This window comes from Pezoporus occidentalis, unplaced genomic scaffold, assembly GCF_034315485.1.
Source record: "Pezoporus occidentalis ecotype Australia unplaced genomic scaffold, CSIRO_AGI_Poc_V1 ctg276, whole genome shotgun sequence".
In the NCBI taxonomy this organism is placed as follows: Eukaryota; Metazoa; Chordata; class Aves; order Psittaciformes; family Psittacidae; genus Pezoporus; species Pezoporus occidentalis.
The window spans coordinates 158,682-183,685 of NW_026914675.1; the positions used below are offsets into that span (position 1 = coordinate 158,682).

Below are 25,004 nucleotides of genomic sequence, written 5' to 3' on the forward strand. Positions count from 1 at the left end.
CTGCCTCCCAATGCCCCCCATTGAAAGGCCCCTGGCTCCGCTCCTGCTGCTGCCACCATCCCCATCCCTATCCCTATCCCATGCCAAGGCTCTGTCCTTGCGCTGCCAGAGCAGCCAAGGGAGCTGCAGGCACAAAAACGTCACTTTTTCCAAGAGCTTCTCCCCTCCCTTCCCTTCCCTTCCCCCTTTGCTGAGGGCAGCGGCTGCGGAGCCGGGAATGCCGGAGGCTCCCAGGAGCACGGATGGGACCAGCCGGGATGGAGCCCGGATCCTGCGCTGGCCACGGCTCTTCTCACCTCTCCAAGGCTCGGCTGAGCGAAGGAGAAGCCTCTTGAAGGCAGCAGTGCGCGGGCACCGCGGGCAAGGAGCCCAGGGGGATGCTGCTCCCATGGGACCAGCATTCCCATGGGAATGGGGCTCTGCAGATTCTCTTCAGCCCCGTTCCATCCACCCCAAGGCCGGGAGCATCCATGGGGGAAGAGACCAGGCCTGACACGGACATTCTTTAAGGATGATCTCATTTAGAAAACGCATTTTTTCGTATCAAAACACATCGTGAAAACGTGTGGAATTGAGGAAGAGGCTCCAGAGCTGCGCTGGGACCCGCTCCGTGGCCCATTCCCCACCTTCCCGAGGTGTTCGGAACCCCACATCCAGCTCCACATCCCCATCGGTTTTCCTTTACCACAGAAAGCTTCTCCCTTTGCCCCCCCTTACCCCCTAAAGCATCAGCTGAAGCTGCAGCAGAGACAAAGGCTGGAGCATCCCCAAGCACGGTGAGTGCAAGAATCCCTTGCTCCCAGCATCAGGAAGTGGGAAGAGCCCTTCCCATGCTCCCTGCGCTCACACACACTGGAAACCAGCATTGCTTTCTAAGGGAATCAGGGAACAGAGAAAGGTCTGGATCGCTTTAATCCTTGCTAACCCAGCAGCCGCCCTCCTTGTGCTCATGAAGCTGGATCATTCGACAGGGATAACAGCCCAGGCAAGCTCAGGCTTCCCAAGGAGTTTGCTCTTCGCTCCGTGCCATTTGCCAGCCTCATAAATCCATCCCACGTGCCTCCCTTCCCCTCCCTGCGCATGGAAAGCCGGGATGGCAGCTTGGGAGCGTGACTCAGACACACAAGGAACCAAGGAGCTCCCTTCCCGCAGGGAGGATGCTGGGATCACCGGGCACCGGTGCCAGCCCAGGGGCACCACGGGCACGGAGAACACCAGGAGTGGGGATAGGCAGGGATAACCCGCAGGTACCTGCGGCAGCAAGCGGCACCGGAGCCAGTGGTCCATAGGGAGCCAGCGTTCCATAGGGAGCCAGCGGTCCATAGGGAGCCCGGTGCGGAGCGCGGCTCACGGCGCGCCACGGTAGCTGTAGTGATTGCGGTCGGCGTCGCTCATGGTGAGCGGGAGGCTGGGTTTGCGCTCCGGGTCCTTCCCATCGCAGGGCCTCGGGGGACGCTGCTTGAAGAAGTCGGAGACGTATCGGACCTGGGATAAGAGCATCGGGAAGGAGACGCATGGGGACCGCTGCTGCCCAAGGAGCATGGCGGGGTTGGGTGGCACCGGGGACACTCACGATGAGGATGGCGATGAGAGCCCCTTGGAGCAGCCCCACCAGCACATCGCTCCAGTGGTGCTTGTAGTCGGACACCCTGGTGTAGCCCACGTAGATGGCGAAGGTGATGAGGAAGAACTGGATGGTGGGACGCAGCAGCCGGGCCCACTTCCCCACCAGCCGGGCTTGCACATAGAGCTGCATAGGGGATTGGGGAGCCATCACCCAGTGTGTGTGTGGGGTGGGGGGGGGCACTGGGTAACAGGGTCCGTGGGGGCACTTACCGCCAGGAACATCATGCAGTACATCCCAAAGGAGGAGTGGCCAGAGTAGAAGGACAACCTATGGGGCAAAAGGGGTGGTGAGGCCCCCATGGCAGGAGAGCATCGCTGTCCCCCAGCCCCACAACTCACCTGGACTCGGTGACGTTCCTGCTCTCCCCTTGGCAGACGTTGTCCAGCTGCACGTAGATGGAGCAGTTCACCTTGGACCAGTCGGGATTGCAGACAGCCAGGAAGTTGGGCCGGAGACGGCCGATCATGTACTTGGCCAGGTCAGTGAGGGACTGGCTGATGGCCCCTCCGAAGAGGAAGGTCCCCACCACCTTGTAGAGGGCAGCCAGGTAGTTGTTGAATTCCGACTTGGAATAGAGACGCTCCGTGTAGACCAGGTACAGCTCCCCTGATGAGAGCTGCAAAGGACAAGGGCTGAAGGGCTTGGAGCTATCAAGCAGCTCCCCAGCACCATGGATATGGGATGCTCCCGGTGCCCGACCCCATGGGATGAAGGTCCCAAGGGAGCTCCCGACCCAAGGGCCCCATTGGCGTCTGGAGGTGGGTTCGCTGGGCCCCTGCTCCTGGATAACGCCTGGGGGAGCATCCCACCCCTAAGAGGGAAGGGGACGGCGCTTCCTTACGATGACGACGGTGCAGGTGATGGTGACCCCGGCCATGAGGCCGTGGGTGATGGTGTCCGCCTTGTAGGGGTAGCGGATGGAGTCGTCGTTGCAGTAGAAACCCCGTTTGTAAGGGGAGTTCACCAGCGTCAGGATGACGAAGGGCAGAGATGCTGCAAGGCAGAGGAGAGGTGAGGAGTTAGGGGGGGACGCAACACAGGCACCCCCTGGGGGACACCATCCGGAGCCACCCGCACCCCAGGGCCAGGAGGACTCGCCCTGATGCTGATAGAGCCCTATCACAGCCCACAGCTGCCTGAGGCGCCCAGATACCACAGGAGATGGCGGCGGGGCACCCACAGGGCTGCCCCACAGCTCCCCGGTGCTGATGTTGTGCCCTCTCCTCCCACTGCTCAGGGTCTTCCAGCCCAGGAGGATGCAGTTCGTTAGAACCGATGAGAAGAGGCTCTCGCAGCAGTGGGACCCTCACACCGGGCTCCAGGGGAGCCAATGCCTGGAGATGCAGGGGGGGGGCTGTGAGGACTCCCTTATCCCCTGCTCCGCTCCGGGCCCTGCAGGGATGCTGCAACCGGCCGGGACGGGCTGGTCCCCGGCATCAGCGTGGTTTGGAGTGGGGGGGCTCTGCCCCATCCCTGCCCATCAAAGAGGAACCTCCTGGCACCGGAGCACGGGGGATGCTCGGCCCGTCCTGACGCCGGGCTCCGATCCCGGTTCCGCCTTTCCCAGCGGCTTCCGCCTGCCCTTGTTCCACCGTCTCCCGGGAACAAGCGCCTTTGGCCCCGCCCGCACCAACCCGGGGAAACGGGAAGAAACGGGCGGAGCCACCGGGACCGGGACCAAGCCCCGGTGTGTGCATGTGTGTGTGTGTGTGTGTGTGTATGTATGCGTATGTATGTGTGTGTGTGGGGGGGTATGTATGTGTGTGTGTGTATGTATGTATGATGTATGTGTGTGTATGTATGATGCATGTGTATGTATGTATGTGTGTGTGTGTATGTATGTATGTGTGTGTGTATGTATGTATGTGGGTGTATGTATGTGTATGTATGTATGTGTGTGGGTGTATGTATGATGTATGTGTATGTGTATGTGTGTGTGTATGTGTATGTATGTATGTGTGTGTATGTGTGTGTATGTATGATGTACGTGTATGTATGTATGTGTGTGCATGTATGTATGTGTGTGGGTGTATGTATGATGTATGTGTATGTATGTATGTGTATGTATGATATATGTGTACATGTGTATGTATGTATGTGTGTGTATGTATGATATATGTGTACGTGTGTATGTGTATATGTGTGCATGTATGTATGTACATGCGTGTATGGGTGTATGTATGTATGCATGTATTATGTATGTGTATGCATGTGTGTAAGTGTGTATGTATGATGTATGTGTATGCATGTGTGTATGTATGATGTATGTGTATGTATGTATGTGTGTATGTGTATATGTGTGTATGTATGTGTATGCATATATGGGTGTATGCATGTACATGTATGTATGTATACGTGTATGGGTGTATGTGTATTGGTCCCCCCTCGCAACCTCCTCCTCATCCACCTCAAGCATCCCCCGTGGCTCGGATCAGACCCCGTATCCCTCCCTGCACAATCCCATGCTCCAAAAACGCTTCCCGAAAAACAAGAGCAGGGAAACGGGACCCAAACAAACCCGGGAGACACCGCCCCCCCCCCCCCCCGCCCCGCTCCTTGAGGCTGGAATTACGACCTGGGCCTTTATTTTTAGCCCGGTTCCATTCGCAGCTTCCCCGGTTTAGAAACGGGCGTTTGGAAACGCCCCCCCCGGGGCAGCGGCAAACGGGAACGGCCCCAGCCCAGACCCCTCCGGTCGCCGCTTCCAGCCCCCGGTTCGACGCTGACACCAACCCCACCACCCCCCCCCCCCCCCCCTCCGCTCCAAGCTCTGGGATCCCCGACGGGGCCCCGCAGCCCCGGGGTAGGGCCCGGTGCCCGCCGCGGAAGGGAAACGGCGCCGGTGGGGCCGCTCAGGTGCAGCCCCGGCACCGGGGGCACTCAGACCCCCCCCCCCCCGGTACAGCCCCACCGGAGGGAGGAGGGATCGGGGAAAGGACGGGGGGGAGGAGGAGGAGAAGGGGGGGGGGGGGTGTCCGGGATCCGCCGGTCCCGAGCCCTCACCGACCGCCAGGCAGAGCACGTCGAGCACCACGAACACTTTCCTGCGCTCCATGGAGCTGCCGGTGGCGGCCCTGCGGCCCGGCCCCGCTCCTCACATGGCCCGGAACGGAGCCGGGCCCGGCCGGGAGGTAAAGTCCGGGCGGACGGGACGGGACGGGGCGGAGCGCGGCTGGGGCGGGACGGGGCGGCACCGGCAGCCCCGCTCGGTGCCCCCGCCCGCGGGCTGCGGAGGGGCCGGGGCAGGTGTGGGGCGGTGGGGACCCCCCCCCCGGTAGCTCCGGTTGCCCCCGAGGAAAGGGGACGGGAGGGAGGGGGTGAGGCCGCTTGCGGGTTCCTCCAGCCCCGGGCTCCTTTCCCGAAGGAAAATGGGGGAAAAAAGGGGGAAAAAAGGAAAAGCCGAGAGTGGAAGAAGGCGGGGCCGGGGTGGGGGGGGTGCGGATTGCGGGGCTGGCCCAGGCCCGGTTGTTCCGTCTGGAGGAGCTCCTGTTTTAAGGCAGGATCCGACCTCTGGGATGTGGGACATCGCTTCCCCAAGGCTCAGGCGGTGCCGGAGCCTGCTGCTGGGATGTGGCAGAGCAGGGATGGGAGGAAAGGGTCAAACACGGGTCCCCATGTGAGCTCCCGGTGGGACCGGGGACAGCCGGAACCCGGCTCTTTTGCTCCAGGCCCGAGTCTCAATCAGGAACGGAAGGAAACAAATAACAGGGAAAGCACCCAACTGGAGCCGTGGGGCTGGTCTGGGGGGTGTGGGGCGGGCTATGGGGGGAAGCAGCAGAGCTGGAAACGCTCTGGGGTGCTCTGGGATTTAAGGAGAGGGCCAAGAGCCGCTTGCTGGGGTCTCTCTGCTCTGCTCCAACCCCATGTGCCCCGATGCAACTTCCCTCCTGGCCGCGGGTGCTGCAGGGCCCCGGTGCTGCTGCTGGGGCCCGGTTTGCCCCACACGTGCTACCTGTGGGCCCCAGGTCCTAGGGGTGGGAAGGGAAGAGCTGCGGGACAGGAAAGAAGCGGGATGCTGGGGGGAATGCAGGGGAGGATGCAGGAGGGGATGCTCGAGGGGATGCAGAAGGGGATGCTCGAGGGGATGCAGGGGGGAATGCTAGAGAGGATGCTCGAGGGATGCTGGAGGAGATACAGGAGGGGATGCAGGGGGGGGATACTGGAGAAGATGCTGGAGGGGATGCTGGGAGGGTGCTCAGAGGATGCAGAGAGGGATACTGGAGAAGATGCTGGGGGGAATACTGGGGGGGGATGCTAGAGGCAGGAGGGGCTGGTGGCACTGTGGGGTGCCCAAGCTATGCCCTGGGTGGGGAGGATGCAGGGTTTAACGCAGCCTCTCCCCACACTGAGCTCAGCCCCACTGCAGCCCCCAGCAGGCCTTGGTTGTGCTGAGCCTCCCACTAGGCTGTTTTAGGTGCTCAGATGTGGAAGTGGGGGGCTCAGCGAGGACAGGATGCGGCCTGGTGGGGTCACACAACCCCATGCTGCAGGCCCCTTGCTGCAGCAGGGCAGAGAGGGGCAAAATAAGGCAGCAGCTCCCGTGCCCATGGAATGGCCTCACGGAGCAGCCCCATGGGCAGGACTTTGCCCTATAGCGTTCTGTGGCTGCTGGAGACACCCCGGAAGAGCCCAGCCCCGGCTCTGAGCTGCTCTGAGCCCGGCCCCACAATCCCAGCTCAGTTGTGTGGTGCTGGGCAGGGGGCTGAGCAGTGCAGGGCCGCGGAGGAGGGTGGGGGGGTGCCTGGCACTTGGCCCCTATCCATTAGGTAACCATCAACTCCTCCTGTGCTTCCCGTAGGGTCCTGCACTCATTCCAGCACCAGGGCCCCATCCTGGGGGATGCTGATGCTCTGCTCCGAGGGGCTGCAACTGCAGCGGGATCCGATGTCCGGTGCCCCGGGAAGGAGCCGGTCCCGGTCCCGGTGCCCCCTCTGCCGTCGAAGCGCCGCTCCCGCAGCGTCCCCGCAGGATGCAGTGGTGATGGTGGGGGGTTTGGTCCCGCTGGTCCTGCACCTTCCAGAGCCAGAAGGGCCTTTAGAGGATGCGATGAGACAAAGGACAGGGACCCCCTAAGACCCAGAGCTCCCCATTGCACCCAGGGCCGATCCTGGGGAAACACGGCACCAGGAGAGCTCCCCAAACCCTTTTCCTGCTGGTTTTCCAGGTGAGGGATGGAGATGGGAAGCTGCCATCACCCCCAAAGCCCTGGGCAAGAGCTGGAGAAGGGAACTTAGGGAGTCTGGGACGAAACAGAGGGGCTTTGTGGGGAGCAACACACAAGGGAGCAGCAGCAGGAACGCTGGATGTAGTTTATGGCTGAAGCCAATGAGGGATGGATGGAGGGATGGATGGAGGGATGGGTCCCTTCTCCTCCTACCACAACCACAGGCTCTCCAAAGGAACCAGAGCACCTGTAAGAGCATCAAAGCCTCCTGCCCTCCACGCTGAACGGCCAACAGCCCCAGGGCAGGATGAGGCCGAGGTGAGGACCCTCTTCTTTGCTTCTCTTCAGCTCCGACAGCACAAGAGGCTCCTGCTCACTTTCAAATGAGGGGTTTAATTAAATAAATAGCGGCGAGGGGGCTTCAAGGCAGTTTCACTTCACAGTGTAGGGGTTGGGGGGGGAACGAGTCCAGCAGCGGGAGTGGCTCAAAGTGAATGTGCTTTGTAAAGGAGAAAGAAAACCCCACCAAACCCCTGCTTCCTCCCCCCTGGCCCAGCCCTTTCCTGCCCTCCTCTCCTTTGGAAGATGGGTGGGAAAAGCAGGACCCCGGTGGTGAAGGAGCCCATGCGACTGTAAACAGCACTGAAGAACATAAATAAGGGATCCCTGCCTCGGGAGGGCTTGAAATGAACCAAAGAAAGAAGGGATTGGGGAAAACTAAGCCTGTTTGTGGCTGGCAGAGAGGAGAGGCCGAGGTCTGGCCCTCCCCTCTGCTTCTCTTCCCTCCAAGGAGCTTCCTCTCCAGCCAGGAAAGAGGACTCGGAGCCGGGTGGTTCCACGTGTTTGCCTTCCCCTTGAGCCCGGTTATCACATGGTGATGGATGGAGCTCAGCACCCCTCATAGCAAAGCCCTGCCCATGAAACCAGCCTGGGGCTTGGAAGAGGAGCCACAAGGTATGATCCTGTCATCCCCCCCCTCCCGCGGGGCTGAGCACCACCTCCCAGGGCTGGCGACAACAGGATGCGGGTTAATGGGTTTAGTCACCGTCCAGACCCACTGATGGCAGCTCAAAGGGCTCAATCAAAGCGAGCAGAAAACCTCAACCCCTTCCCAAATGTGGAAAACAAATGGAGGAGGGAAGGTCTGCGCCAGCCGGACAGCATTCCCGCATGGATAAAAAGGGAAGGAGAACACGTGCATTGAAGCCAGTGGCAAACCCAAGCCCTGGAACACACCCGGGAAGCGAAGCGGCTCCAGCCTCCAGCACAGCCCTGTTGTCACCTCCCTGGGCACTGCTAATGGCAGTAAAGACAGACTTTCCTCTTGGAACACAGCTTTCCCTGTGCTGCAGTTAGGGGCAGGGATGCTCTCTCCTGCCCAGGATTCCATGCTGACACCACACTTGGTGCCCTCCTCATCTTCCTCCTCCCACAGCTGGGATGGCTGCACGAGCTGGGAAGTTCCAGACCTTTCCATCTGCATTTTCCCCTCCTGCACTGCAGGGCTCACAAGGATCAAGTCCTTCACTGCCGGGCACCGAAGCGGCATAGCTCTGGGGGGGGTGTCTAGAAACTCCCTTTCCTCCCAGGACAATTCCCTGCAAGGGAAGGCGAGAAGGACTTAAGCACACACAGGATCCCTTTGCCAGGACCTGAGGCCGGCCTCCAGCTGCATCCCACCCGCAGGAACACACAGCAGCGGGCAGAGATCACCATTGGGGTGCCAGGACCCACAATGGGAATGGGCAGGATGATTCCACGGCAACACGCTACCTGTGGGTGAAGGGCAAAGGCTCCTCCATCCTCCTCCTCTGGCATGGCCATGCCTGTCCCTTGGAACGTGCTTCCTGGGCATGTCCTAAGCTCTTGGACCTGCAGACTGCATCCTGCGCCCCGGGTCCCCATGGCACCGGTGACACATCCCTGCTCTCAAAGCATCTCTGGGGCCAAGGCCACTTCTCCTGTCCCAAGGCAGGGACTCTCCGAGCCTGGCATTACCTGGGGTGACACAGGGTCAAGGCAAGAGGGGGTGAGCGAGCTCCCCCCCCCATCACCACAGCCAGCCACCAGCTTTGCGGGCTGGTGTCAGAACACACTGGAGCAGAAAGGTGTTTGGTTTCACTTGGATCAAGGAGGATGGAAAGGCGGGTTCTGACCAACAGCTCCAAACTGTCCCTGGGGAGCAGCGGAAGCTCCCGGATTTCAGTCAAATCAGCTCAAAGTCCTTGCTGGGTCTGGGACAAGTCCATGAGCGGAGCCTTTCACTGTGACAAAGGCTCCGACCGAGCCACAGGAGCTGGACAAGCCTGGTGAGCACTCAGGAAACTATTTACATCTCCGATGCCGATGAGGCCAAACTCTGTGACCGATAAGGACACTTGCGCAGGGGCCACCTCTGGCTCTCTGTCCAAATCCACAGGGCCAGCGATTAAAGGCAAAGCCTCCTTAATGTCTGCAGGGAGAGGGAAGTCCATGCTTAGCGTCCCACCAGAGCTCTGCAAGGGCTCCTGCTTCTCCGCCTGTGCCGGGGCCGCCGGGGGCAGAGGGAAGAGCCGCGGCTCGGTGCTGGCGGTGGGGTGGCGAGGGCAGGGAGCCGAGGGGGTGCCTGAGGATGGCTCTTCCTGGGGGTCGAAGGAGCAGTTGGTCTCCGAAGGAGTGCTGCACTCGTAGCCCTGCCCCGACTCGCTCATGCTGCCCAGGCTGCAGGCAGTGCTCTCCACGCTCAGGGGCTCTGTGCATCCCATGGGGAGGGGAGAGGCAGACAAGAGAGACAGGGAGGGAGAAAGGGGGAGGGACAAGGGACAGAAAGCTGCAGTGAGTCCAAGCTTCCACTTCGATCCTGCCTAAACCCCAACCAGTTTGCTGGCATAAAGGTTTATTACAGCGACCGAGGGCCCAAGGAGGGCAAGATGCAGCCAGCAGATGGGAGGCCAGCAGTGTTTCTATGGAAATTAAAGGGAATCTCAGAGACACTCCAAGATAAAGCAAATCCGAAGTCTCTCCCCCCTCGTGCTGGCAGCCCCTGCGAGATGCCTACACAAAGGCCTCATCTGCAGTGGGACAATGAGGGAAGGAACCCATCTGGGACTCCCTGTGTGTCTGCTCACAGCCAGATCCCTCTGGGAGCAGTATCAGGTACAGCCCAACTCCTGGTGCCATAAATCAGCCTCTGGAGCAGTTTTCAGTCACTACTGGTCAAGGCAGAGCCAAAGTCTTCTCTGCTCACACCAAGCTCTGCTCTTTGGCACAGGGCAAAGTGAACCCATTGGCAAGGCAGGGGGAGAAGAGCAACAGCTCGATAATGGCAATGGGAGAAAGGCAAACGCAGCCCAGACCCCCTGAGTGAGGGAGATGAGTTATCCCCATGGCAGAGAGAACACAAAGGACATTACCTGTGCTCTCTATTGCTATCTGGTCTTGACTGAAGTGGGAATCCAGGCAGCCAGTTCCAGAGGGAATGGGAGGGGAGCTCCGAGGACGAGTGGAGTTTTCAACTTCACCCCCATCCAAGTCATTGTCGGTGTAATCCCTGTGGAGACAGACAGTCAGCACTGCCACCCCTGCCAGTGGGGATGCAGGCAGGGAAAACGGGGCTGGGATCACAGCCCAGCCACAAAGAAAGCAACAGGACTGTAGAGACCTCACTGGAACCAATGTCCATCCCTCCTCGGTGGGCAGAGCCCAGTTTAAACAGCACTGACGTGACTGAAGGTAGCTCAGGGTGGCCAAGATCAGCCTGGGAGAAACCTGAAGGGGCTCCGCAGCTTTCCCAACCAGAGCTCTGAGCCTCAGCCCCTTCCAAAGGGAAACAGATAGCCACAGGCCTTCCTTAAAGGGAACACCTCCTCCCCTTGGGTGGCTTGTGGCAATGCTGGCATGCCAGCAAAGGGAAGTGATGGGAAAATATCTTCCCATCCTGGAGGGATTTGGGATTTCAGCTATTTTCCTTTCTTGCATCACAATAAAAAGTGAGTATCTTCATCTATGGATTTAATGCATTCAACTGAAATACTTCAGTTTGACCTTTAAAACGTTTCTGTTTCCACCTCTCTGCGCAGTGCCTGCCCTACCTGCATGCATTTCCAAGTGAGGAATTTGCCTCGAAGGGTGGCAGCAGGGAAAGGAACGAATTCAGGTTCCAAACCACCAGAAATGGTAACTTTGAACTTCAAAAGCTCCCTTCCCTAAACCTCCCTGAACTGAGTCACCGAGCTCAGCCCTGAATCCCTGCCCTTGCCCTTCACTTGCGTGCTTCTATTTGCCTTTGCCTTGAATGTAAAGTGGTTTCTGACACCCAAAGTGCCCAACCAAGCGACTCATTGCTTCCTCTCCCCTCCCCACGCTTGCAGGGATCAGGTTGTGGGAGCATCCAGCGCATCCCTCCCCACTCCCACCCCAGCAACCTTCTAGAGGAGCAAGCGGAGGTGCTCTGCAGCAGGAATCTTCACTGGGAGCTTAGAGTTACTAAGTTTAGGGTGAGAATATTCCACGCACGTGGCTCCAGGGTGGAGGACGTACTTCTTCCTTCCTAAACGTGTCTGCTGAGTGAAGTAGTCGTAACGCTCCGACTTCTTCCACATGTAGTAATATTCCACGCACTCGCCCACTGACCGGGTACGGACCTGAGGGGAAAGAGATCCCAGTGAGACCTCCAGGTGTGGAGCAAGAAGCAGCTTCCCATTTAAGCAGCACAGAAAAATTCCAGTCATTTCTAGCACTACGGACACATCTAAGCTGCCCCAACAGCAGCACAAAGTGAGCTTTCCAAGGTGGTAATCGGCCCAAGAAAGGGCTCCCCACAGTGCACAGTTGTTCTTGCAGAGCCCAGTGTTGGTGCAGGACATCCCTGCGCTTCCAGCAGCACGTTTACCATCAAGAGAGCAAACCTGCATCCATTTTCACTGGCCAGCATCAACATGCCCACAATTAATCAGCAGTAGAACTGGACTCTCTGGTTCTGCCAACTCCCAGCACAGCAGCGTATGTCCTGGGGCCCAGCTCTTCCCTACAACAGCATCTTTGGTTCTAGAGGACCCCAGGGGACTTTACAAAACATCCACATGCTCAACTCACTCATTCACAGAAGCACTGCAAGGGCTGAGAGTTTGGAAAGAACTTTTGAGACTCCAGAAAGGGCTAATCAGTAATTAACTGACATCACTCATGCAGGTCAGTGGTGTTTGTGACTTCTCCCACCTGGAAAATAAGGCAGAGCAGGGCAGTGAACAGCCCATCACCTGCTATAGCATGAGTCAACACAAAGCCTGGGATGGGAACTCAGCAGTCCTGAACTTCCTGCATTAGCTGAGGCTCACTACATACCTCTGGTGCCAAGGCACGTGCCTCCTTTCCTCCGTCTTAGTGGGATGCGGTGGGGAATGCCCTTACCTTGTTTGCCTGGATAAGGTGGAAGTTTTTCCCATGGACCCTGAAGCCATGCTCAAAATTCCTACATTCTTCCTCGCTCCAGGCACAAAGCTCATCTAGAGCAGAGAGAAAGTGGAAGTGGAGGAGATGGAGCTCTTTCCAGACTCTACACATGCCTCAAGGTCTGGGGCAGACCCCAAGCAAGGGGGTTCTCACCTCTGATGACCTTCACGTTGAACCGTAGCCTCCGCAGTGCCTCTTCTGCATTGAAGTTGCATTTAACCAGCTCGTACAAAGCCTAAAAAGAGAAGGCAAAGACTCCCAGCGTGTACCTGAGCCACACACCCCAAACCAACCTGCTCAAGCCTCACCTTTGTCACCTCTTTTTCCCAGGAGCCACTTTGCCACTAACCCCACTGTGACCATCAGAGGAGATGCTTCTGCTTTTGGAGGCACCGGATCACAAACCCTAAGTCTGCAGCTCTGCAGGCCTCTGGGGTGCCTCTGCCCTCCTGCAGACGTAGGGTGAGAATCTAACCTGGCTACCCGGAGGAAACACAACTGCTCTCGTTTCTTAGCCAAATGTTTGATCTTCTGCTGGCTTCACAGAAGAATCAGACGCTGTTCTAGAGGACAGAGCCAAAAAGGTGACCCTGCTGCAAGCTCTGTGTTTGGGAGACTGGGAGAGTACAGTTAGAACAGTACCCAGCCTGTTACATGCATGCCACAAGCAACTGTGACTGCGTTGGGGGTACAGCACTGAGGCAGACAAGCCTGTGGCACAGGGTGCCCAGAGAAGCTGTGGCTGCCCCATCCCTGGCAGTGTTCAAGGGCAGGTTGGACACAGGGGCTTGGAGCAAGCTGCTCTAGTTGGAGGTGTCCCTGCCCGTGGCAAGGGGCTTTAAGGCTCCTTCCAACCCAACCCACTCTGGAATTCCATGGTTCTATGAAGCAGGAACAAAGGATCCCTGCAGGAAGCCCCACACTTACCTGCTCGTTGTCCTTCACCATCTCTCCTTCTGGCAGGCTGCTGCTGGACAGCTCGTCCCACTGCCGCTTCACCGCGCGGTACAGGAACTCCTCCACCTCTCTCTCGGGGAGGATGTTTGGGTCCCAAAGCAGCTGATCTTCATTCTCATAGGCTAACAGAAAAAGCACTGAAATAAGATAATCAAACAGAGAATTCCACTGCTTTTCAGGAATGGTCTGCACAGGAGAGAGACAAGGAGGGAGGAAACCTGGGCTTGGTCCCACAACCTGGCACTAGGGATGGCAACCATCGCTGGGAATACTGGAGGGGGAGATGCTTAATGCTCCCTATACCTCTTATCAAGCCCTGGCACAGGCTCAGCTTGCTTCCACTTCTTCAGAAGAGTTGGCTGATAAGGATTTTGTTACCATGTTCTCAAAGCTTGTTGCTTTGATTCATTATTAGAAACCCCTAAGTTCTAAGGTGTCTTTTCCTGCACACAGTAAACAAGAGGAGTGGGAGCTGAAGGCAGCTTTGAGCTACAACCCTGGCTTAGGCTCAAGCCCTTCTCCCTGTCCTAGACACAGAACTAGGCAGCTGGAAAGCTGCGTGTCCCCCCAGCAGCTTGTAACACTCCTCCAGGAGCTGCTTCACCCACAGGAGGCACACATGACCATCAAGTAATTCTTGCCCCTTTCAGCTTTCAAAGCTCTTTCTACATGAGAACACAGCACACAAGAATGCAGAGAGATGCTGAAGTAAAGTAACAGCACAGAGCAAGCAAGAAGAAAGACTCTGCAATAGGAAATCATCAGAAATGCTGAGATTTTTCTATTCAAATGAAGACATCAGCACTTCCTGGACTGAACTGGTTTCCACAGGCAAAGGAACCAACCCTTCTGCCCTGTAAAATCACTAAAATCAGGTCAGAGGCCCTTGACAGAGCAGAGAAGGCCCCCCACTGAGATCTGCTATCAGTTTACTTTCATTTCACACTGATGCAAACATGGAAAACACACACTAAATCTGTGTTCTTAATACAGAAGGCTGAGAGCACTGATAAGAGTTACACGGAAACCTTCTGAGAGCTGTACAGGTAAATGTGAAACAGGCCCTGCAAAACAGATCACTTTTATCCCCTTGAACTTATCTGCTCAGAGTCTGCAAGGATAAAAGACCTAAAGAGGAAACAAGGGATTTCTGCAGACAGAGCTTTCTGTCAGCTACCTCATTCAGAAACCCCACAAGCTGCTGCTGGTATCACCCTGGTTATCAGACACAACCTCCAAATGAAGGCCCCCAAATACAGCAGCCCTCCATCCAAACAGGGCACAGAAAGCAGGTGCTTACCTTTTTCCCCATGCCTGTTCAAGTGGAGGATGGGAACAGTGGCTTGGTACTGAGGTCCAACCATGATCTCCTGAAACATCACCAGAGATGCTGGTAAATGGAAATAGAAACAGCTCCACGCAGGCACAGAGGAGCACTTCATGATTTAGGGGCGGGAACACTATGAGGCTGATTTATGTATTGGTAGTCCCCCCGTCACTGTTCTAGGGAACCCTGAGTATTTTACAGGCTAACTAAGAAGATTTACTACCAACAAGATGGTACTGTGGGGACTGGAGGCATTTACATAGTTTTAACGGTGAAGATATATGGCAAGCAGCTCAGCTGGAGACAAAGTCATGCAGAAGCTCTCCTGCAACCTTCACAACTAGGATGTATTTGGAAGTCTGCTCCTCTCTTTCCTATGGTGCTGCCCCCTCTGTAAATCCTGCTGGGAATATTGCACAGCTTTTCACCTTTATAGGGCTACAGGCTGCAGTTTTCATTTGCCAAGGCACAGCAGCATTTGCCACAGCTGAAGCAGAAGATAACTTCAGATGCAGGTTTCAAGATTGGATTTAAAGTACCTCTTGTAACCCACATCTGCTGCCACCTCCCACAGAATACAAGGTGCTAAGGAAAAAGAAAAGAGATAGAATTCCTTGGTTTTGGTGTCACGCTTTCCTCAGGCTCAGGCACACTGCATTGGCTCCCCTTCCCAACGTGCCCCAATCATTTACCTTCTTACACTCATTGGATGGGATGGAATCCTCCTCCGAATCCTCAGCCATGGAGGAAGCACACGGAGATGAACAGGGCTCTTTGTCTTCATCAGCAAGGAAGTTGTTTGCTTTGTGGGAAAGGAAAACACCTATAGTTATTTCCCCCCCACTGCTCTATGTTCCCTCTCCTTCCCTTCATTTCCTGTCCTAAAATTGCTTTCACCAGGATCCACAGTGACAACTTACCCTGTTTAAATACAAGGATATGCCCCCTTGCTACATGGGTGCTGCTGACCAACCTGGGGGGCTCAGCCTCCTTAATTCTGCAGGGTAGCAGACGGGATAAGACCACTTTGTGCCGAGCCTCCCTCTCTGCACTTCGGTTTCCCATATGTAGGAACTGCCACTGTATATCACAGCACTCACACTACTGCATTTATTCACTTCTAGAGATGTCAGATCAAGGGCTGATCTCTCAGACTGCAACCACAGCAGGCAGCAAAGCAGTTCTCACTTTCTCAATGGTATGAGTTACACCCAAAGGCAATTATCCCTCATCTCCACTCTATCACGTCTTCACCAACACTCCTTAGCACCACTGGCACTCAGGTTTGGTTATCTGCAGCCCCCACAAGGAAAGTGATGTCAAGAAACCGAGTGATAAAAGACAGAAACCCCTTCTTGCTCTACCCTGCACATGACATCTAAGTAAGAAACCCCAATTACTTAGGGACACATACAGCCAGGCTGGTTTGGGAATAGGTCCGATGCATCGTGCGATGTGACGGATGGCGTCAGGTCGTCAGCTGAAGACTGTGTCTCCTCCTCTTCTTCCCCTGAAAGCAAATCCTTCGCTATTTGTTCCTTTTAACAACAACAAGAAAGTGAAAAATATGTTTAAATGAAGAAAATAGAGGAGGGGTGGGGTGGGGTATGAGGCCTAGAGTAAAGCATTCCTGGCCAATTCAAACCCCAAAGACAGATTCTCCCTCACTCTCCCCACCACCCCCAGATTATTTTCCTTAGAAGCTCTTTGACAAGTGTCAAGAGTGGCTTCCCACGGAAGCCAGAGAGAGGACAAGCAAGTGGTCCTTTCTGTAGAGCTCCCCTCATAGCAGATAGTTGCTGGAAGGAGAAAAAGAGCTTTCCATAGACTGTAGCTAGAAGAGGAGCCACATTTTCACCTGGCAAGGTGCAAACCCTCCCTGATTCTCCAGAGCCACACCTGTGTGCCCAGACTTGTAACCCAGCTTCCATAAAGAGTTTTTACAGTGGTCTTTTTAAACAGCTCTCTCCTCTAAACTCTTTATGTTCACATTGCTGCTGCTGGCATTCCTCACTGGGACACCAGACCTAGGCAGGCCCCTTCCCTTGGCATCAGTTGAACCCCAGCTGAAAAGAGCTCCTGGATGCCTCAAGCTCCAGACAGCCCAGTAACCAACAGCACTAAGAGCACACACCAAGCAGGGAGCTGCTCTTACCTTATCCAGAGTCATATCTGGGAGATTTGGAGTAATATCATTGCTCTCGCTGTCCTGCTCCGAGATGGGATCAGATGCCTCATAGCCATAAAGTGCAAGCAGCTCCTCAAATGGCATTTCACTGCTCTGAGCGAGAGGAGGACAAAGCTTCATCAGGAAGGGAACAATCACCGAGCACAACACCAGCTGCAGTGAACACAGAGATATGCAGAGGCAGTCAAGGCACCTCTGCTCTTCTGGGGGCTCTGATCTGCCTCGGGTCATGCTGTGTAAGGAAGGAGGCACTGAGGTCTAACAGGACCCACCATAACCTGCTCTTCTCAGGGGTGGGGAGAAGCCAGTAGCTTTCAGCCCAGCCAAGGGCATTAAAAAGCATATTTCTTTTTATATCTCTATGTTACATTTAATTACTTTGCATTTATTACACACTATTAAATCATTATCTTTACTTTTTATACTAGATTCCATGCTGGTGAAGAGATGCCAGACAGCACAGTTGTGTTTATACAGAGGAAGCGAAGCAAATCCCAAAGCAAACCCAAACCCCTCTTCCCTTCCCTCGCTGCCTTTACCTGAGGGGCACTGAAGCTCTTCTCCAGCTCTTCTAAAGATTTCTGCTTCTCCTGAGTATCATCTTCCTCCTCCCTTTCTTCCCGTACACCATAGTTCTGTGAAAGGATCTCTGCTAAGTTCAGTCGATGATCAGCTGAGCCCATGGACACAACTGCAGGGATTAAAAGAAGTTGGACACTAGCACCACCCTGGACCAAATCTGCAGCTGCAACAAAGCTTGGGATGATCCCTTCTTATGTGTGTGCAGCCGTGAGAAGGCAGAGGAGGAGATGAGGTAGAAATGGGCTGGGGAACACCAACTCTGAAGTCACTTCATGAGAGCCATATTGCAGAGCTGGCTTCTCTGCACATTCAAGTCCACAAGTGACCAAAAGCTGAGGGTTTTCTGGGTATTTGTGTGTCTGTCCCAACTGGATTCCCTGGTGTCACAACACGTGAATGGCTGAGGAAGCCTTTCCTTCACCTGAGGTGGTTTGAGGATAATTACCCCTTATAGAAAGAATGGGCAAATGGGCACTTAGAGCTCTGGCATCTCTAATACTTCCCTGTCAAATGGCATGGGAGTCCACTGACAGGTTTGGAAGATGGCAGAAGGAGAAGGGAACAGACAAGCTGAGCACAGGAGCTCTGCCTCCTCTGGAAACGGGGCCAACAGACAGACACAGACTTAAACCACGAGTACCTGCTGCAGTTTGAAGGGCAGGCTCTGCAGGACATAGGCTGCGTGCTGGGTACGGCACCACCCTTGGGCTCTGCCGCCCAACCGAGGCCTTGAAGAGAAGAGAAAACCACACCTGAGACATCTCCTCCTCGAAGGTGACCCCACCAGGCAATGCAACTCATGTCATCCCAAAGCCAAAGTTAACAGAACCCACATGGGCAGCATGAGAGACTGTGCAAAGAGAGCTCAAGTGTATCCCCCAGCTCCATCACCTTCCCCTGGCTCTCTGTGTATGGAGCTGTTTTCACTTTATCTTCAGCACTCCATTAACTATTTCTCCTCTCACCAGTTTAAGACCTCAGATCTTTCTGGCTTACATCTTCCCTCACAGAATTACTTGGACCCTTATTCTAAATGCACACATCATGCTTGTCTAAGGCAGCATTTTTAGGAGCTGCCCCATTGGAGGCAGTCGGAGACAGCCACAACTCAATGGCTTCTGCCTAACTCCTCACCACATCCAGAAGGCTCCAAGGGGTGAGTAAAGAGATTTAGTGCTGAGCAGGCAGCAAAGGAGCCTGGTAGGACTGGGAATGGCCCAGGCGAGGTGGGAAAAGGTGAGACAGGTAGACACTGAGAACAGGCACCTGCCCTCTGGCATTCAGTGCTCACTCGGAAGTTCAGGCAGCAGAATGGGCTGAGGCCTGGCAAAGAACCCAGGACATCTGCTGCTGCTTGGGCTGCTGTGCAGGGAAATGCTGTTCATCAAGCTCAGCTTAGGTGGGGAGCAAGCAGGGGACTAACCAGGGCCTTTGGGTGACTGAGAGCACCCGACTGCAGAAGAAAATCACAGTCCCTCAGTCACCACTGACACTGGTTTACGATGCTCAGCCATTAACAACCTCAGCCGTGCACTGGTGCTCCTCAGTGGGAGCCAGGACATCCACAGTGCTGCAGCATGAGGCTCTTACAACTGAAAGCACAGCCCAGCCTCACACCAAAATGCATCCTCTAACAATAAAGCAAAGTATACACCAGAAAAGCCACCCCAGACTTTGGGTCTGGAGTTGGAGCCTTCAGGTACCAACACATACAACTGCAAATTCCATAGCAACACAGAGGCAGCTGGTTTCTAGGTCTAATTATCACTAAGATGATGGCTGGTCTGGAAAGAGATTGCCATAGAAAGAAGGCTCAAGAAGGAGGAAGGAGAAGGATGTGTGAAGCAGCAGTGGAATTCCTGCTCCCTCCTCTACCAGGACCAGGGAATAGAGGATGCCTCTGGTTCAACGCTGCAGATCACTGTCCCCAGGCATGAGAACCCCACTGGAGACCACTGTAGCTGCAGGCAGAGCCCAGAGGTGGTCACCCGAAGAAAAGGAAGCAGTTTATGGGATCATGAAAGGAGAAGAAGATGGAAAGGAATCAGACAGGCTCCATTTGGAGCATGGTCATATCAGGCAACAGCTTCGGAACTCAAAGAAGTATCAGTGCCTCTTTTCTGGGCTTTGCTGGACCACAACCAAGTACAAAACCCTCTTGGGTAAAGCCTTCCATGCAAGCATCCCTGGTTTGATGAGCAGGATAAGGGGAAGCCCACACTCCAGTCCTCAGTGATCTTTGCTGAAACCCTCATCTTTGCATCTATGGATTGCACCTCCTTCACACAGGGATCGACAAGGAGCTGCATGTAAAGGACTCTGAAAGCAAAGCCTGAATCTGTCACAGTGGCTGGGCCAGCTTGAAAGGATGTCAAGAATCCTTCAGGAATTATGAGATCTTACATTAACAATCAGGTGCTGGAATGAAGAGTGACAGGCAATATGACAGGGTAACAACTTGGCAGTTTATTTCCCCACAGCAGTAACGCAGCATTAGAGCAAGTGGGAGCTGCTCTGAGCTGGAGTTGCCATGAAATAACCAGCACCACTGGATTTGGGATGAGAAGGGGAGAAATAAGTGACCAATAGCCCACTCCACCCCCAAATGTAAAGAGGTGTTGATCTTAATAAGCCTTCCAACGGTTTACAAACCCAGAGGCCCACAGAAACAAGTCAAAGGAGCACGGGAGAAAGGCAGGTCTGGCTTCAAAACATGAACGATGCCAGAGAGAATATTCCCAATCCCATTGACTCCTGATGCCGGGGGATGTGGAGCTGTCGTGTTTGAAGGTGAGGAGCTGCAGTCCAATGCTTCAAATCCAGGTATCACACAGGAAACAGAACACACAACAGTGTTACACAGGGCAGAAAGACATCAAGGTGCTGGTGGGGATCTCCAGGTCAGGAGCTCCTGGTCCAGATGGAGATGCTCTTCTGGCTGGTGGCAGGGTTGGTGTCCTGGGAACCCAGGACAGTTTGGTCAGCAGGGAAGGGTGCAGGGGTGAATTCCATTCACTTTGGGCAGTGCCAATCTCTGCTTCTCAGGCATGAGTACAAACTGGGTTTCTCCAGAGCACTACCAGAGAACACCTTGCAGAGAGTCACGGGGTACCCCAAGTTAGAAGGGATCCATAAGAACCATCAAGCCCAACACCTACAGGCTGAAACCACCCTCACAAGGAAGCGAGGAAGAAGAGTGCAGGTTTCCCTTTCCAGTGCTACATCTTCAATAACTCCCATGGCTCCCTGAGCTACTTTAACGCCTATTTCAGACCTAGTGAGAAGCCTTCCTTGTTCCTTTGCCTTTCCCCTACTGCTTGACACGGGTCCCTCCTCTACAAACTCCAGCTGTAGCCAGAGGGAAGTGGAATGGACGGAAACGGGTTCATCCTGCACCTGAACAAGCAAACAAACAGGGGACAAGAGACACAGAGCTCAGGAAAACCTGCATCCCAATCACTCACTGCTGCAGATACTCCAGCCTCATCTGTGGGACACCAGCAGCTCCTGCATCTCCCTAAAAAGAGCAAACCCCCCCTGGATAGACGAGAGACCAGATGGCACCTTCCTCCTCACAGTGCTGGAACACCCTGACAGTGAAATCTCAATCTCTCCCAGTGTCCTCTTCCCACATCGTGGTCACCACGAGGACCTCACGATGGAAACGAAGCACGGATGTGCCACCACGACCATTACAACAGCATGGGGATATCTCAAGGACGTGATAAGATGTGACAGCGAACGGCATCGGCAGCCGGAGCGCGGTGGAGCCATGGCAGCAGCGTTTCGGCACGAGGCCCCCATCGACCACCACTGTGGGACCCCCCTTTCAAGGTGGGTCTCCCTCTGCCATCACTCAAACCAATCCCAAAGCCTCTCCTGCTCCTATGCCCTGCCCGGCAGCGCTCTCCAACTGCTCGGACCCCATCATTCACCTCCGACCCTCCAGAGCCCCCTTCCATCACCCCTCAGACCCCGGCTCCCATCCCACCCCGCCGGGCCGAAGCCTCGGGGCTCTGCTCCGTCCCCGTAACCCCGCAGACCCACCCGCATCCCTCCGGCCCCGCTCCCGCAGGCCTGGCCCGGGCAGCCCCGCGGCTGCTCCCGGGGCTCGGCCGCTGCCCCGCCGGGTCCAGCCCTGGCCCCGGCCCCGGCCCCTGCTCGTTGCCCTCCGCCCGGCCCCGGTGGGCCCCGCTGCACCCCGCGGCCGCAGCACCCTGAGCCCGAGCGGCGCCGGGCTGTAGGCCTCGGGGTGCCGGTGCCCTGGGAGTGGTGGGGCCCGGGGTTGAAGGGACCGGAGGGTGCCGGGGCTCGGGGGTACCGGGACCGGAGGGTGCCGGGGCTCCGGGTTCCGCCGGGGGAGGCCCGAGGCCCATCACGAGCGCACCGGCGGCTCCTCACTCACCTCCGCCATGGCCGAGCGCGAGCGGCAGCGGGGCTCAGGCCCCGGATGTGGCGGCCGCCGCTCATTGGCTGCGGCGCCGGGAGGGCGGGGGAGCGCCGGGGGGCGCGGCCGTGCGGGGCCGGGTCAGGGGTCAGGGGCCAAGCGGAGCCGGCGGCGGGGCCGGGAGCGGAGGCCGCGGAGGGAGGGGGGGGGCCTGGAGGGGGCCCGGGCCCGGTGACAGCGAGGGAGCGGCCCGGGACACGGAGGCGCTGTGCCCGCAGCCAGAGCTTGAGTCAATCGATCACCGGAGTCAATCGATCACCAGAGTTAATCGATCATCAGTCAATCGATCACGGGAGTTAATCGATCATCAATCGATCACTGGAGTTAATCGATCGTCAGTCAAGTGATCACCGGAGTTAATGACCACCAGAGTTAATTGATCATCAATCGATCACCGGAGTTAATCGATCACGGGAGTTAATCGATCATCAGTCAAGTGATCACTGGAGTCAATCGATCATCAGTCAATTGATCACCGGAGTTAATCGATCATCAGTCAAGTGATCACTGGAGTTAATCGATCATCAGTCAGTTGATCACCGGAGTTAATCGAGCATCAGTCAGTTGATCACCGGAGTTAATCGATCATCAGTCAGTTGATCACCGGAGTTAATCGATCATCAGTCAGTTGATCACCGGAGTTAATCGAGCATCAGTCAATTGATCACCAGAGTTAATCGATCATCAGTCAATCGATCATCAGTCAATCACCAGAGTTAATCGATCATCAGTTAATTGATCATCAGTCAATCGATCACTGGAGTTAATCGATCACTGGAGTTAATGATCACCGGAGTCAATCGATCATCAATCAATCACCGGAGTTAATCGATCACGGGAGTTAATTGATCATCAGTCAATCGATCATCAGTCAGTTGATCACCAGAGTCAATCGATCATCAGTCAATCGATCATCAGTCAATTGATCACCGGAGTCAATCAATCATCAATCGATCACCGGAGTTAATCGATCACGGGAGTTAATCGATCATCAGTCAATTGATCATCAGTCAGTTGATCACCGGAGTCAATCGATCATCAGTCAATTGATCACCGGAGTCAATCGATCATCAATCGATCACCGGAGTTAATCGATCACCGGAGTTAATCGATCATCAGTCAATTGATCATCAGTCAGTTGATCACCGGAGTCAAACGATCATTAGTCAATTGATCACCGGAGTTAATCAATCATCAGTCAATCGATCACCAGAGTTAATCAATCATCAGTCAGTTGATCACTGGAGTCAATTGATCATCAGTCAATCGATCACCGGTGTTAATCGATCATCAGTCAATTGATCACCGGAGTCAATCGATCATCAGTCAGTTGATCACCGGAGTTAATCAATCATCAGTCAATCGATCACCAGAGTTAATCGATCACGGGAGTTAATCGATCATCAGTCAGTTGATAACCGGAGTTAATCGAGCATCAGTCAATCGATCACCGGTGTTAATCGATCATTAGTCAGTTGATCACCGGAGTTAATCAGTCATCAGTCAATTGATCACCAGAGTTAATCGATCATCAGTCAGTTGATAACCGGAGTTAATCGAGCATCAGTCAATCGATCACCGGTGTTAATCGATCATCAGTCAATTGATAACCGGAGTCAATCAATCATCAGTCAAGTGGTCACCAGAGTCAATCAATCATCAGTCAGTTGATCACCGGAGTCAATCAATCACTGGAGTTAATCTATCACCGGAGTCAATTGATCACCAGAATCAATCGATCACCAAAGTTAATTGATCACTGGAGTCATTTGATCACTGGAGTCAATCTATCACCAGAGTCAATTGATCACAAGAATCAATCGATCACCAGAGTCAATCGATCACCAGAGTCAATCAATCACCAGAGTCAATTGATCATCAGAATCAATCAATCACCAGAGTTAGTCAATCACCAGAGTCAAATCGATCATCAGTCAATTGATCACCAGAGTCAATTGATCACCAGAATCCATCGATCACCAGTGTTAATCGATCACCAGAGTCAATCGATCACCAGAATCCATCGATCACCCGAGTCCATCGATCACTGCAGTCAGTTGATCCCAGAGTCAGTTTCTCACCAAGCTGCACTCTGCAGGAAGCAGTCCGTGGCCCTCCACGTTGCTCAGAAGCTGCTGGATCCCAGTTAGCGGGAGGGAAGGGGGGGAATTGGGGTTGGAGCCCCAGGATGCTGCCTCTGCGCCGTGGCCGTGCCCCGGAGCCCCAGGGATGCGCTGGCACCAGCGGCTGGGGCTGTGCTGTTGCAGAGCTGCCTGTGACACCCCTCCCAGTGCCCCAAGGGGCTGCAGGGAACAGGTTGGACCCAGGGGCTTGGAGCAAGCTGCTCCAGTGGAAGGGGTCCCTGCCCACGGAGGAGCTGGAGGAGCTTTAAGGTCCCTTCCAACCCAACCCATTCCCTGGTTCTATGCTCACTCAGCTCAAGTCGATGCCCCTCGGGCTCTGAGCAGCTCTGTCCCGCAGCAGTGATGCCACCACAGAGCTGTGCCTGGGGAGGATTCCCAAACTCCTCTCCCCAGGAGCAGCCTCCACAACCCGGTTTCACTCAGGCTTTTGAGCTCGGGAAGCAACGCGTCCTCAAGTGCCTCTGAAGTGGTGGTGGCCCTTGAGCTGTGCCCCAGTGCACTTCAGCAGCCCTTTATTCCCTTCTCAAAGGACTAACACGTTGCGGATGCTTTTTATTCCATTCCAATAGTTCCCTTTCAGGGCTGCTTCCTGTCTGGCTCCCAGGTCTTTTGCCACCACAAAAAGCAGGAAGGCTTTGCCTCGGGATCAGGAATGGGCATGGCTTCTCAGGCCCTCTGCTGTTCGCTCCGGGAGCTTCCCTATGGGATATGGGAAGCAGCTCAGGCAGCCCATGGGTTCAAAGGTGACTTCCGTGAGGAGCTGCTCAAAACTTCCCTGCATCCCATAAAACCCATAGAGCTGGGTCCAAGGCAGAGCCACCACTGGCCAAGGCTGAGCCCATCCGCGATGGAGGAAGCACCTCTGGGATAAGATTGAGGAAGGGAGGGATAAAGAAGCCCTGAGCAGTTTTGCAGCCACATTGAGGAGTGAGAAGATGAGAGTAGGGGCCCTGCAGAGCCCAAGGTCAGTGAGGAAGGAGGGGATGCAGCCAGCCCCCAGCCAGGGTCACCCCAGCACAGTGGGGAAGGGAGCAGCAGCTCAGCTCCACTGCCCATGCCCATTCTGCTGCCTGATGTTGATGCTGAGCTTCTCAAAGGCCTTTAAACCCCATGCAGGGGTTGGGATGCCGGTGACTGG

At 55.3% G+C, this 25,004-nt stretch overlaps 2 protein-coding genes across 7 annotated transcripts in view; both read right to left on the minus strand.

Annotated features, from left to right (window-relative positions):
* Window positions 1–501: 501 nt before the first annotated feature.
* Window positions 502–4,797, minus strand: PLPP2 (phospholipid phosphatase 2). Its single transcript, XM_062625029.1, has 6 exons — window positions 4,631–4,797; window positions 2,469–2,620; window positions 1,966–2,243; window positions 1,837–1,894; window positions 1,574–1,750; window positions 502–1,485 (listed from the first exon to the last, which is right to left on the minus strand). Exons 1-6 carry the CDS (start codon window positions 4,680–4,682, stop codon window positions 1,348–1,350), a joined length of 855 nt encoding a protein of 284 aa, XP_062481013.1. The 5' UTR covers window positions 4,683–4,797; the 3' UTR covers window positions 502–1,347.
* Window positions 4,798–7,164: 2,367 nt separating this feature from the next.
* The window catches only part of MIER2 (MIER family member 2), a 100,518-nt gene continuing 82,678 nt past the window's right edge, over window positions 7,165–25,004 (minus strand). Inside the window, exons 2-14 of one of the 6 annotated variants that reach the window (XM_062625043.1) lie at window positions 18,542–18,664; window positions 17,916–18,003; window positions 17,233–17,384; window positions 16,661–16,846; window positions 15,920–16,043; window positions 15,198–15,307; window positions 14,479–14,548; window positions 13,149–13,315; window positions 12,375–12,456; window positions 12,180–12,274; window positions 11,286–11,413; window positions 10,184–10,320; window positions 7,165–9,522 (exon numbers count right to left, since the gene is read on the minus strand). In XM_062625043.1, coding sequence (XP_062481027.1) covers window positions 9,053–9,522; window positions 10,184–10,320; window positions 11,286–11,413; window positions 12,180–12,274; window positions 12,375–12,456; window positions 13,149–13,315; window positions 14,479–14,548; window positions 15,198–15,307; window positions 15,920–16,043; window positions 16,661–16,846; window positions 17,233–17,376 — 1,713 coding nt within the window. In that variant the 5' untranslated portion in view covers window positions 17,377–17,384; window positions 17,916–18,003; window positions 18,542–18,664 and the 3' untranslated portion in view covers window positions 7,165–9,052. Of the gene's footprint in view, window positions 9,523–10,183; window positions 10,321–11,285; window positions 11,414–12,179; window positions 12,275–12,374; window positions 12,457–13,148; window positions 13,316–14,478; window positions 14,549–15,197; window positions 15,308–15,919; window positions 16,044–16,660; window positions 16,847–17,232; window positions 17,385–17,915; window positions 18,004–18,541; window positions 18,665–21,680; window positions 21,769–25,004 lie in introns of those variants that run through there. The other 5 variants (XM_062625042.1, XM_062625040.1, XM_062625041.1 and 2 more) reach the window with 5 other exon arrangements.